Source organism: Acromyrmex echinatior, chromosome 3, assembly GCF_024713525.1.
Source record: "Acromyrmex echinatior isolate Ae372 chromosome 3, ASM2471352v2, whole genome shotgun sequence".
In the NCBI taxonomy this organism is placed as follows: Eukaryota; Metazoa; Arthropoda; class Insecta; order Hymenoptera; family Formicidae; genus Acromyrmex; species Acromyrmex echinatior.
Window position 1 is genome coordinate 6159837 of NC_141854.1, and position 15923 is coordinate 6175759.

Below are 15923 nucleotides of genomic sequence, written 5' to 3' on the forward strand. Positions count from 1 at the left end.
GCATCTTAAGATTTTATTGTTTTAAGATAAGAATAGGCTATGAAACCAAAATTTTTAAATAGCCCACAAACATCACTAGTCAATCAGCTCTTTGATTCTAAAGAAGAATCAATATTCAATGATATTATGATATGATAATATATTTTATTTATATAGAGTGTCATTAAAATGCGGCACCACTCATCCTGAACAAGTAGAGTGGACTAAACTAAGTCGAAAAGTTCTGTATCATTTTCTGATTTTCGCAATGGTTAACGAGATATTAATTACTAAAAATCGCAAAATATTAGTTTTTAATAATTTTTTACTCAAATACTACACAGAAAAATTGCAAGAGACAAAAATTATTTATTTTCTTCTTATAGAACTTTAAGAAATTTTTTAGAATTTTTTATCAACTTTTTAGCACTGCATTTTCTTATTTTTACCATCATAAGAAAATGAGGTATTAAAAAATTCTGAAAAAATTCTCAGAACTTTATAAAAAAATAATCCATTTTTATCTCTTGCTGTTTTTTTGTTGTAAAGTTAATAGTATTTGAATAAAAAATTATTGAAAACCAATATTTAGTAATTAATATCTCGTTAACCATCGCGAAAATCGCAAAATGATACAGGACTTTTCGACTCAGTTTAGTCCGCTCTACCTGCTCAGGATGAGAGGCCATATTTTATTGACATCTATATATATTTACATTTAGTTATATTTTCAGACTGACTCTTTGGTAAATTTATATAAAGTTTCTTATAGATTACCTACAGATTTTACTGTTTATGTTGGCGTTATTATTGGTATATGTGATACTAATACCGCATATGTGGCATATGTGATATTTATATATATATATACATATATATATATATATATATATTTGCTCATTGTAATAAATTATTGTTGACCATCCAAAATAAATCCAATCCCTCTTTTGACAAAATATATTATGGGCGAAAGACATCTATGCCTCCTGCGCCATTGTGAGCCTCGCAATAAAAAAAAAATTGTTTTTACTGTTTTTCTTCTTTATTCTATTTTTATCATAGTTTAATTTTTTATGCAATATTTCTTATTTTTTTTTACAGAAGTCTATACTTTTTCTTAACAATTTATTTCAATAAATTTTGTAACTAAACAATATAAATAAAAAGAAAAATTTCTGAAGACAAATGTTATAAGATAAAGAATATAATTTGAAATTTTTTAAATTTTACTAGACGATCTATATAGATCTATAGTTTTTATAAATATGTATTTTTTGTTTATATATATATATATATATATAATATATAGATACATATATATAAACTTCTATTTATCCATATAAAGATATTTTATTTCTTGCATATTGAATCTCCCTCCCCTCGTTGTAAATTTTTTATATTTTATTTTATATTTGCTGGAAAAAAGATACTTAAAAATTTATTTTTATTTGTAAATGATATTAATGCTTATTTCATAAAAATAAATCTTTATTTAAATACAGCGAAATAAAATTTTATTTCGAGCAAATAAACAATCTATTTTTTACAATTCATGAGAAAAATAAGATATATCTCATAGAAATATATATTCCGTCAAATTTTTTAATAATTAATAAATATCAAAGAAAATGTTCCAAATAATATTTGCTTTTGAATATTTTGATTTTTTTCTCTCATTAATAATAAGCATCTCCAAAAATTTCAAAATGATTCAGTTATTATTGATTTTGAAAATATTTATTTTAATCTTTTGTATCAACCGCATGCTGGATTTGTCACTTTGGTTTTTTTACAAATTTTGTGATTCTATTCTTAATTTTTATTTAGCTAAAATTCGTTAAAAATAATTAAAAACTTATTTCTCTTTTCTGAAAAGAAATTAGACGTGAAAAGATTAAACAATTACAAAACACAAGATTTTTATAATTTTTATTACCTGCTGTATGAAATTATGTTAAACATTGTTCAATTTTTTTACTATCATATTTTATTAATTAATAAATTTTTAGGTCCGGTATTTAGAACACGCTTATTACAATAGTGTACATTTAGGCTGTGTTTGGGGAGTGCGCTATCAACATCATTACATCAGTTTATCCTTATTTTAAATCTAATGAATGATAAAAATAGAATGAGAGAGAGAGAGAGAGAGAGAGAGAGAGAGAGAGAGAGAGAGAGAGAGAGATAATAACACACGGAGAAAAATGTTTGGTTCAATTAACTGGAATTTTGGTGGAAGATAAATGATCCAGAATTTGGGTTAAAATTTCTGGAATTCTAGTTAAAATAATAAACATTCAGAATTTTCTTGATTAAATCTACCAGAATTAATCAGAAATCTAATAGACTTGATCACACAGAATTCTAGATCGTTCATTTTCCATCAGAATTCCAGTTAATTCAATTAAATATTTTTTTCCATATACTGATAGCGCACTTCCTAAATGCAATCTTAGCATATATAATTCACATGTATATATTACAAAATTTCAGAAATAGAAGCGCAATATTAATAAAAGCTCATGAATGTGAGCCTAGACTGTTGCTAAAATTTTGTGTCGATTTAATGCACTAAATTTTCTCTCTGATAATGTAGATATTTTATATAATCTGTTTTCTACATGGACTTAGTTATGCTGATAGATTGATTTAAATATATCAAACTGTTATTTATATAGCTTTTGAATTACGAATAATTTAGCAGGTATACGTGAGTGTCTGAATAAAATATGTTTATTCGAAAACGTATTTAAAAATGTGATGCAATTTTATTCAGAAAAAATTAAAAGCATTTACAATACAATTTTTAAAAACAAAATCGAAAGGATATATTTATATTTAATCAATTAAATAGACTGTTACTTTGATCGAGATTTTGCGATCGAGAGATAATAAGTTATCGGATAAGGTATTAAGAAAAATTGTATAGATATATATATAGTATCGATAATTTTTTTTTCGAAATATCGTTTATATAGGAATTAAATAATGATTTATTTTCTGTATTAATAAAGCTTATTTTCTGTATTATTGAGACGTAATATTTTAAAATCAGTGCTTTTCCAATGTTCATCACGGTGTTATTACAACAATTTAAGTGTTGCACGCAATGAACATGTGACATGCTAGTATAACAGATGCCAAGTGACTGCACCTACGCATACGAACGTGTTCCAAACACAAAATATTGGTATTTTTGGCTACATTATGTCACACTTTCTGTATTTAAGGGAACATATACACCAAAAAAGATTTAAAAAATCGATTTTTTTCTTATATATTTTTAAAGTTTGATATTTCAGACAACAAAAAGTCCAAAATCGAGACATAAGATGTCTTATGTCTTTTTTAGGTACCTTGAAGAAAATTAAGATTGTTACTGGAAAGTTATGAATCGATCCAAAGAAAACTGAAAAAATTACACATGATTAGTAGTAAGTATAAGTAGTCAAGCCGAACATGAATTCACTAGACAGATGAACGTATACTTAAAATAGGATCTTTCAAAATATTCTATAGATATAAAGAAAAAATCTTTCTCGTCTTTTTAATATATTCAGCGAGTCTTCGAGCTGTATAATTCGAACGGTCAATTTAATAACAATAATTGTCGTTTGAACGTTTAACGTTTTCGTAATGTAAACAGAATGTATTTTAAACGCAGAAACATGATTTTCAAAACACTGACACTTTATCTTGAAGATGGCTTGACTAAGCAACTTGCAAGTTTATTAGGCACTAAAAGTTAGTCCATGTGACGTAGATTTTTTTAAATAATGCTTCATTTTTTTCGCAATTAAATAATCAACAAAATTTTTTGCGCAAAATCGATATTCGATTAGCAGCCATTTTGTTTAAACGCAATATTTCAAAAAATTCGACTACAATAAGGAATAGATTTATGTTTCAACTTTATAGAACTTGTGTCGTTTTGTTTTCAGATAAATTTTGTGGAAGTGAAATTTTGTGACAGTGGTCATCAAAAATCGCTTGATTTTTAAAACAAATGTTACAAGAATATTAATAACATTGCCATTTTTAATTAATTTTTAATAAAATTGAAATGATAAAGAGAGAAAAATACAAAAATACGATTTCTTTATCTCTTTTCGTTTTTTTACAAAAAATTCACAAAGTTAAGCTTCATTTTGAGTTTATAGATGTGTATGCCCTCTTAAAAAAGAAATAGAAATATAGAGATATAGAGAAAAAGAATTACAAAGAAAAATAAAATTTATTAAAAGCGTACATAGAGTAACTAACCAGGTCAAACTTAAAAGAAGCGATTACATACATGTGTATTTGCACATTACTTTTATTTTTATGTACCTAAAACAGGACCTTTTAAAATCCATATAATGCGTATTTGTTGCATTTATTTTTATTTTATATTCCATACAGCTGCTATATTAATTATTGTGTATTGAACAATCCAAAGAGAATAAGAAAATCTAAATAATATTAATTTGACGTCACATTAACCGAATGAATGATGAAAAATGATATAAATTCAGTCAATAAACAATTAATATGACATCAAATTGATTGTTTTAATTTTCTTTTCTCTAAGAGCTAATATATTTTAGATGGCACATTTAATTACTCATTGTGCTTGACATCTGTATGGACGTAATGTTTCTATTACAAAGTTGATTTATAAATATGTAAATCGATCTTGAAATAAACTTATTGATTTTTTATTAAATTGTATTGTTGTTGATATTATTGTGATTACAGTGATATAAGAGATGCGCATTACAAAATTATTTTGTAATTATCAAAAAGAAAAAAAAAGAAAGAAAGATGATTAATAAATTTATTTTTTTTTTAGCGGAAATAAAAGGTAAATAAGAAGGTTGAGAAAGAAGTAAGTTGAATATTAAAAGTTGCAGCCTTGTCTACAGAGCGTCCTTCACGTCAAATCAATTAATCAGCTCTTTAATATCTCGTATGCGGAAACTTCGAACGCGGAAACTTCCAATGGTCATGGAAAAAAAATCTTCAAAAGGAGGATGAAAGATAATATCCGAAGTGACCATCGACCTTTCACGACGTAATGATCACGATATTCCGAAGTGGAAGTCAAATGATCACTTCTTTCCGACATAAAACAAAGATAGGAAAATATGTGAAGAAGATACAGAAAAAGTAACACTTTTGCGTCAATCGTGACAAAAAATTAATTACACTTAATTATTAATTATAAAAAATTCAATCATAAATTGCAAATATATATATTTTTTGCAGACTACTTCTTTTTTTATGTATATTTTGTTAATACTAACAATGCGCGTTATCTATTCAACATTTGTATCAAGTTTACGGTAAATATTAATATTATTAAAATAATATTGATAATGCAAATGTATTACATAATATATTTTAACAAAAATAATAATTTTACTGCATTAAATGCAATAAAAAATTAATTGCGACTAATTATTAATTCTCAAAAATTCAGCTATGAACAAATGTATTATATATTTTTGAATCTCTTCTTTTTTTACATATATTTTATCAATATTAACAGACGCACTATTCATTTATCATTTGTATTAAGTTTATGGTAAATATTATTAAAATAACATTAATAATGCAAATATATTGCATAATATATATTTCTAAAATAAAACAATCTACAAAAATTTACAATTTCAAAAATTTGAATACCCTGCTAACAAGCTACGCCATTTTGACAAAAAATTACTTTATATTTCTATGCACACAAAAAATGATCGGAAGATGTAAATCATTTTTGTGCGTAGGAACACAAAGTATGTAATTTTTTGCGTTTACTATTACCGCTGAAGAAGATTAGAAAACTAATTGAAATTATTCATATACGAATCATTCATCTACGAATTATTTATCGTTTAACGATTATCGTTGTGTTTTTCCATCTTTTCAATAAATTAATTTATAAATATTGAGAGATTTTTTTTGGACAATCAGCGCACTTTAAACAGCTTCTATTCCCTCGAGCCCTTCTATTTCATTTTATTGTACTTTACAATTTCAATTATATAAAATTTCTAGGAAAGTGCTTTAGTAGTTTTTTAGCTAGATCTTAATGGTTTTACAATAACATCTTTGTGTGAATTGTACACACATACACACACACACACACACACACACACACACACACACATTCAATTCTATTTAAATTGCGCGTGGATTTAATTTTTGATCTTGAAACGATATTCAAACTAAAATTGAAATTGTAATATCACAAATTAAATTTACAAATAATTTAATTATATTGATGCTAATAATTATCTTCAAAGACTGCAAATAATTTATTGTGAAAAATATTATCTCAATTAGGATCTGTCCAAGCAGAACAACAAGTCATTATAATATTATATATTAAAATGATTCTGCAGTATGATATTAAAATGATTCTAAAATGACCATTAAAAGTCATTTTTTAATCATTTCCGATTCATTTTAATATCATTTTGACTTGTTGTTTTGCTTGAGTGGTTACATTTCGATCGTGAAATATTATATTTTTCATCAATTTTTGCATAAGATCTTTGATAGTTACATTATTTAAAAGAAAAGGTTTCATAATTTTATATTTTGTGATAGAAACATGTTTGCAAATATGTACTGTTACATAAAATATCAAATACGCAGTTAAAACAATTTATTTGATATTTTACGTATTTACAAACATTCTAAAGATTAATTAGAGTCAAAAGTCTTAACACACGAAAATATCAAAGTCACGATAATTTTAGCATTATAAGTGATTAAAGTTAGCAAGTAGAGTTCGCACTCTCAAAGTAACATAATTATACGTGTAGATATCGATCGCTCCATTATTTACGCTGCACAGTTGATGTTTTTACTAAGCAACTAATTTTATTTTTTTTATTATGTTTATAATCGATGATGTTACAAATATTACGTAAGCTTCAAATTTTTAATAAAAACTTATACATTTTTAATAAAACTTATACTAGTAATTACTGTTTATAAAAGAACTCAATAAAAATTTCAAAATAAAATTTTACTTGCTATCATGTTTAATAAGAAATATAACGCAATAACGGAATATCTCATGTGTAAGAAATTAAGGGATCAATAAGATATATAAGATATATTGTTGCATCACCAAATCAATGTCACATTTGTTTCTAAAATTACTATTACTAATTATAAGTATCGCCTACGATCGATTTAGTAATCGATTTAATATTAGTATACATCGTACGTAATTCGTACAAGACAGAATACCTATAAAATATCTATAGTAGCAACTTTAAAGCAATATTAGACTATTCCAGCTACATCACAGGAACATTACAACATTTTGTTATAACATTATTATAATATTCTGCATTATATGCCCAGTCAACATCAACTGAAAGTAACGCAACAATGTTATAATTTCACATTTAACAATGTAATTGTTATATTGTTGAGTAAAATTATGACATCGATGTTATGTTACTTTTAGTTTGTGTCAATTGAATGAGGACATCTCATACTCTGTCAATTACGTCTGATGACGCGTTGTAAAGCGAATCACGCTATATTTATAGTGACTAACGAAAATTAGTAAATCTATCAATTCATATAATAAAAAATATTCGTTTCAATATTTCTATAATATAGTTCAAATGTTGTAATATTGCTAAAATTATTCTATACTAGAAGCATTTTCATTTTAATAATAATAATAATAATAATAATAATAATAATATTCCATTTAGAGTATATAATGGCTCATCGATAGATGTCGAATATATTTACCAAATTGATGCATGGATCTAATATAAAATTAAATGTTTGTATATGAAACTAATTTAATAAGGTACTTTAAATCGAATAAGGCCCAGTACTAAATAAAACTCATTTTTAAATTTATTATTTAAAAATGCGCTTTACATCTAGAGTATATGCTTAAAAGATATATTGTAAAAAAAGAATTGCAATCGGCAGCAACACATTTAATGCAACAAATACTTGTGACAAAATGTGTACGAGATATTTTTATAACAATTCGCTGCAAAGTTCACTTAGCACACATTATTTTGATTATTATAATATATCGTAATATTATATTCAATTTTTTAGCTATGGAAAAATAATAAATAAATCGATTTCTTTAAATATAAATAAGTATATTTTTCTAGAAACAATAAACTTTTATTAAATAAGACCCATTTATGTAATTATTATTACGGTTATTATTATTTGTTTGTTATGTGTGAAGCATACATATTAGAAGATAACGGTTTCCGATGCTGCTAATTTTTAAAAAGCTAAAATTTCATTCAAATTGCTAGAAATTTCAAAAGATTAAAAAATTAAATACAGACCAAATTAAAGATAACTGTGATGTTTAATAGAGTAAAAAAATTCCTAAGGGATTTTCTTTTTATGATTTTTGTCATTTTTAATTTATTTTTTTATTTGGGCCTTATTATATTCAAATAATAAGATTCAATGTTAGAGTTAAAATTTTTTTTTCGTTTATTTACAAATATTCTACGTAGAAGAGATATTTTGTTTTTGTGAGTAATTGAAATAAAGATTTTATTCTCGCTCAATTTATTTCAATATCTCCAAAATAAATAGAATAAATTAGGTGAGAAGAATAAATTAGAATAAATTAGATAAGTTTTATTAGTTTTAGTATCTCGGTTGTTGTTTTACTATTAGAAAAATAATTGAAGAAACGTGGAAAAAAGCATAATACAAAAGCGAGTGAAAAATTAAACTATAAACGCACTTTTATTATATATATGATAAGTAGGGAAGAATTTTTCACAAATTTTATATATATTTAAAAAAAAATGGAAGATTATAGTTTTATATTAAAAGAATTATAAATTTTTATTATTTTTTATAATAATGGCGATAGTGAATATAGGCGATTTATTTATAATAGTTGATATACCCAGTAAACTAACAGTAACATAATTAATATTATCCAGCAAACCCTAACTAAAAAAATTGCAATAATATGACTTTAGTTATAATTTCCTTCAAAAATATAACATGTTATGCAACTATTATATATTAAATTATATGTCAAATTAATTAGTAACGTTGAGAAAATTGTAACGGACAGATAACAATTATTGTTGTTAGTATATTTGCTGGGTATGTAATTTCCTATTCAAGAATATATAATTGTACATAACGTGTGTTATATTATACATAATCTATATATTATATTATTGAAAAATTATATAATATTGATGTAATCTCACGAAGTCCAAAATCATGACATAAGACACCTCTTATGTCCGTTTCTATCAATGTAGATCAACTTTAATCTCAGTTTAACTTGCTCTTTATTTTTTCTAATTTTTAGAATGAGAAAAAGACGAAGAGTTCGTTGAATCAAAAGATTAAAATTAAACTATATTGGTAGAAATGAGAATTAGATATCTTTTAGGTAGTTCTCACGAAAAATGTCTGCAAAGATATCTTTCAGACGTCTTATAAACTGTTTTAGTCCCGAATTTGGACTCCTGTTTTCTCGAATATTATTGTTACATATTTATTGGATATTACGAGTATCGAGACCGTGTCAAGATCATATATCGATCGTTACTTCACCTCTATTACGTTAATTATTATCGATGCCGGCTCACGTCGATAACGATTAGCACGAATATCAATATCAATATATCAATTACAGCTAAATATCGTTCCGTCGATCCAACGTGAACCCATCCGTTGACGGTTGCCGTACTGATATAATTACTGATATAATATGACATGAATCGAGCTCATACGTGGAAAAGGAGCGAAAAAGGCGTCGATGCCGACAGAGAGGAAACGAGGAGCTCGCGTGGTTTCTCGACAGCCAATCGCGCTCACGGATTGTGGTCCGACATGAGAGAGGTGGTGGGAGGTACGACCAGCTGGTCGGGAGGTGCGGGGTGCGGGGTGCGGGTGCCGCTACTACCGCCACTGCCGTCACTGTCACCACTGTCACCACTGTCACCGCTCGGCTGCGTGATCTGTCTCGAGCCGGGAGGCTGGAGAGGTGTGAGTTCCGTGCGCATCGTCCATCTCGTCCATCTCATTAACGCGTGAATGCAACGCGTGGCGTGGCGTGGCGTGGCGTGATAAAGACACGGGACCGGAGTCCTTATCAAAATTCGTCGTACTTGGCGCGCGAGCCGCGCGACCGATGAGACGGAGAGAGAGAGAAAGAGAAATTGGGAGGGGCGAGAGGTACGGTGCCGCTACCGCCGCAGTTCCTGCCAGTTCCGATCGGCGATGCTCCGTATAAGTGTGATACCAAGCTCGTCCAGCTTCATACGGCATTCCTTGTGACAATCGTTTTCATCCTCGTTCTCTCACATTTCTCTCACGCAGAGATACGAGCGGCGAGTTGCGAATTGATCCGTTCGTTTCTCTCCCTTTCACCCGGCTATTGCGGTCTGTCATCTTTTCGGAGCTCTCGCAGTCGACACGCGACCGTCCTCCGATTCCTCTCTCTCTTTCTCATCTGTCATTAGTGACAGTCAGGTGCGCGTGCACTCGCAGACTACGCTGACATAAGCAAAATGAACTACGGGGACATGCCGAACGTGGATCCCGCCAGGTAAGTTGTGAAATTTCCTCATTTTAATATATTTATCTACTTCTTGCTCGATGTCGAAACGTGTTTGTCCAATTTCGAGACTCGTTCCTTTCGTTAGAACCGCATCTCGAGGCAAGTCGCGCAACCACATTTTTGCACCGAGTATGTGGATACCGCATACTACGAGTCGAAAATTTGTTTTCGTTCCTATGGCCGCTCGCGAAGTCGATTAGTCAATTTTGGAGCAATATGATTGGGCGAGCTAAATAAAATCGCGTTTTAATACTATTGCAACATAATCCCGGCCACGTACGATAAGGCCTTGACGAAACTTTTCCACAATAAAACGGTCTGCGTGTAAAGAAGCCGCTCGACGAACGATGGATCGCGAAACTTGCGTGCGTTCGTAAATGTGCTCCATTTCGAAGCGTTCTACAGTCTACACGAAAGCTGTGGTATTATGTTTAGATTGAATCTTGTTCGCGTTGTTTGATTCCCAAAAATTTTTGCACAAGATAAATACTCTTTAAATTCTTTAAAGTGGAATCTATTTCTAAAGAGTGAAAATTAAGTTAGTCTTGAAAAAGAGTGGCTCAATTTTCAAACTTTAAGAATGAGATTTTACTCTTTAGAATGATAATTCACTCTGAGTTTTAAAGAATATATATGTACAAGTATTGAAGAAAAAAAGAAAAATTCTGAATGCAAAAAGTGCAAGCTTCTTTCTTTTTTTTTTTTTGGCCAAGTGAAAAACATGTTATGCTTTGCGCAATGCTTCGTAGATGTACTTTTTTGTATTAGACTTTCCTCATGATCGTTATAAGCTATATTACATTTGTCCGTTTTTTTCATAAGACACATTTTTCAGTTAGAATCATATCATAAAGAAAAACGTTTCTTTGGATTTATTAGTGTTTATTTGATTAAAATTTGTTTTATTATAAAATAACATATGCTTGTACAAAATATTATTTTGTTGTTTTATTCGAGAAATCACTATTGTTTAACAGAAATAACATTATTATTTGAAGTAATATCTTTCTCTCAATAATATATTATTTTACTATAATGAATACAAACAAATTATTTGAAAATGGCAAAATTGGATAGATGTTGTTCCATGTAAATTGTTTTCTTAGAATAACCATTACATTTTTTTGGCCGAAATTACGAAAATAATAGTTTATATGTATAACAACGAAATTAAACGAGCAGTATTATGTGCTATATTAATTATGTTTGTGCCATGTTTCATCACGCGAATGCCAAACCTAGACATTGCCTGTTCAAATAAATAATGTATTTAAGACAAAGATATACATTATTTCAAATTCAAACAATTGCACTTATTGATTCAAACATTGGTTTGTTTAGATCACTCTAAATAACAAATTTATTTGGATACAATAAAATTTATTAAATCCGAAGAAATTTTTTTCTCTGTGTAGCACACAAATAGAGTTACCAGCAATACTATTTTTGAGGTAAAACTTCGTACCATTAATTAAAATTTTATATTTATAAAATTATATTAATCAGAATCGTTAATAAAAATTATGTTCTAGAAATTTTATTTTATTAAACATCTACATTTAATGCTTAAAATAATTATATCACCTCTTTCCGTCTCCGGATTTATTATTGTTTTTTAAAATGTATATATATATATATATCTTGTGTGATTTTTCAGATATAATAATTCTATATATAAACAAATTAAGCAGCAGGTCGTAAACAACATGTTAGATTTGCTACTGTTTACGTTACGACTTCACAGTCTCTACTGTGATTGACTAATTAATTATTAATTGACTAATTAAATTGCTTGTTTATATTTAACTGTTTAAGTTTCTTTGTGTGCCATGATTCTTAATTGATTGCAGAACAAAGAAGTTCTGAATCTCTTCTATAACCAATTAACAAGAAACAAAGAGCACACTGTAGATTAAGCTTGAGGATAATATTGTTGTGCGCAATCACAAAACGAAAGAATAATGAAAATCTGAGATATCTCAGAGGAGGAATGTGTATTTCGTTACACATGTATTTCGTGTTTGCAGTTTCTCTAGTCAGATAACAGTACCAGTCGTACAGGTACATTTGTAAAATGTGACGAATGTCGAAACTGTAGTTTGTATGAAGTACAGTGCACGCCAAGTCGGACAGCTTATACACTTGTAACTGTGCAATAATTATACCTTCGCTGTCATTAATGACTAGAAATTTCCTAATCGAATGCGCCGTGTTTGTATTCAGACTCTAATATTTTTCAGAGTTCTCTGTATATGTGGAAGATCAATAAATTTGAGATAAATAATGTTTTTTAATTATATACACTTTTTACAGATGCAAATATTACATTATAAAAAATTGAATATAGCTTTACTGCCTTTAACTAATTGTAAGAATTAATAAGGGGCGTATATTCCAACACTCATAAATATATTTCATTAATTTAGTAAGACAAAGGTGATGTAGAACCCAATGGAACTTGAATTATTTCTGATTTCGCATGTAACATTAAATTATCTATATGATTTATGGATATAAACATGTATTTTCCATACTAAAGTATCCGATATTTTTAGTATGTTTTCCTCTTAATAATATTTACATTTTCAACAAAATTAAGCAACAGCGAACAGCAAAATCTTTTTTTGCAAAATTTTTTTCTTTGAAATTTATATGAAAACAAATAATAAATTTTAAATATAATTTACCAATTTGAATATTTTTTATGTAAAAAATATATATCAAATTTTATAGCAACAAAGTAATAATGTATACGAACTTTTTACTCCTCCAGCTTTTATTGATTTTTTAAAATTAATTTTTTTTTTAATTCCTTTATAAGATCTTTTATTAATTATTTATTAAAAATATATTATATCTTACATGTATATAATTTTATTAATATAATGATAAATATCACAAACAATATCTTGTGCGGTGGTTTTTATGCTCTTCTTTTCATAAATTTTGATCTATAAATCACATTCGTTTTTATTATGTATATATTATTAGATACATACATACATATATATATATGTACAACCAGATGTATACTAATATATATATATATATATATATATATATATATTTAACTTGTAGAAATTAACTGTTATAATTTTAATATATGAGATGACTCCTGTTACCAACAAATCGATTGCCTTTTGTATCGTTTGTCACTTCTGTCGACAGTCCGTTTAGACACAAAAATTATTGCCTACAGCTCAATTGCTTACATGCATTTTTGCAAATAAAAATTTCAGAAATGAAGTCATATTTGCTTATATGTATTATTGGCTACATACTTATTGTCTACCCTATAGGTATTATTGTCTACAGCTTGATTGTGCACAAATATAAAATTAAAGTTAAGTAAGAAAATAATTTGTATTTTCAAAGCAGAATTTTAAAACAGAGAATTCGTGTTTTTAAAGCAGAAAATTTGTGTTTAAAAAACAGAATTTCTATTTTTAAAACAGAGAATAGTACATGTAAGCAAGCTGTAGGCAATAATACATGTAGGCAAATATAATTTCTAACAGTTTTATTTGTGCAAAAGTGCATGTAGGCAATCGAGCTGCAGGTAACAATTTTTGTGCACAAACGAACTGTCGGCAAAAGTGATGTAAGCGATCCCCCTGGTCCCCTGCCATTCATATCTGTATGTATGTATATATATCATTATTATACATAATTATATCTGAAATATATCTGAAAAAATATACAACAATAAAAAAAAATATACATGCATATATTAATTTTTTACAATATTAATTATGCATATTACTTACATTTTTATTTGTTTTTAATGATTATTTAATCTTTTTTTTTTGTATAATGCGGTACATATATATATATATATATAAATATATGTGTGTGTGTATATATAAATTATTAATTTAAAAATATATATAATATTAAATACTTATTAAATATTATTAATAATATTAATATACTGTTTTATTATATATCCAAAAAAGTATATTGCATTTGCTACAAAACAAAATTAAAGACGAAGGTAAAAAAAAGACAAGGTATAATGTCAAATAAAAGAAGTTAAGTTAACATATATATATTTTGCATAATTATAATTATAATATGTATAATTAGTAATTACACATATGCATCGATTATGAAAGGTACGTATGTATACATTTCGCAATTTTATTATTCAGAATTTCTCATATGATTGCGGATATATGATTGCGATCTGTTAAAAAAAAATGAACGCAAAAGAAATGATTGGCGAAAGAAGCGATCACGTGCGCATCGAGGCGCAAAGTAGCACTCGAAAGAGTGAATTTGGAAAGAATTGCCAGTGCAATTTTACGCGAAGCACGTCCCGCCTTTCGGTCTTGGTCATCGTTTGTAGAAAGTCTGGCATTAGCTATGACTTTACCCGTGACACCATTGCCGCGGCTTTGCTATCACTGTGAAATTTTCTTATACTAGAAACTAAATAATGCATTGAACATACATTAATTTTTTACGAGTGTAAGTTTACTTAGCACTCATTGTCAGAAATATTTATTCATCGATTAGAGCTAATCATAATAATACCTATACAGTTAATATTAAAGAGACTGATCAGAGTCTGATCAAAGTCTGATTAAAGTTTTCCTTTTGTGATCATATTGCACGTGACAATGTCATGAGCAGAATGTACACATAATAGCATTTCTTGAGTTTATTGAATATCACATAATAATCACGTGATAAAATTCTATCTAACATCTTCATGAAAATTGACATACGATTTATAGAAATTATATAGATGTATTTACAAGTCTTTAATTGTTTTCGAATTTCGAGCAAATTGTACACTAAAAACATTTTTATTTGATTTATATTATTTAATTTATTTTATTTAAAAAAAATATTACTAAATTTTTAATAAATATTTGTTTGAATATCACTAATTAAATATTTATTAAATGTAAACATATATTTAATACAAGAACTATTTGATTTAAATATCATTTTTCTTATTATAAATATTTATTTATTGGAAGTAAATGTTTCATTAATACTATTATATAAATATTTATTAAAATATAACTTTTTTATTGTAAAATAATACAAATATTGCATATTTTTATATTTTATATATATATATATATATATATATATATATATATATATATATACATATATATATATACATGTTTTTTTAGCATATTTAATCCGTATTTTTAATCTATAATATATTTAATTTATTATGCTTTTCTTTTCACTGTATATGGCATTATGATATGAATTGTGAAAGAAAACTGCAGTTTATGTTTTTATATCTGTCAATCTATATTATTTTCTTATAATCTTATAGATATGAGCGTAAAAGTTTTACACTTGTATAGATAGTACATGTTTTGATATATAT

The 15923-nt window shown here is 27.0% G+C and overlaps 1 protein-coding gene across 1 annotated transcript in view; it reads left to right on the forward strand.

The window, feature by feature from the left end:
• The first annotated feature begins 9897 nt into the window (after positions 1-9897).
• The window catches only part of LOC105151517 (mid1-interacting protein 1), a 37636-nt gene continuing 31610 nt past the window's right edge, over positions 9898-15923 (forward strand). Inside the window, exon 1 of the mRNA XM_011065272.2 lies at positions 9898-10555. Within this exon, the coding sequence (XP_011063574.1) occupies positions 10518-10555 (38 nt within the window). The 5' untranslated portion in view covers positions 9898-10517. The remainder of the gene's footprint in view (positions 10556-15923) is intronic.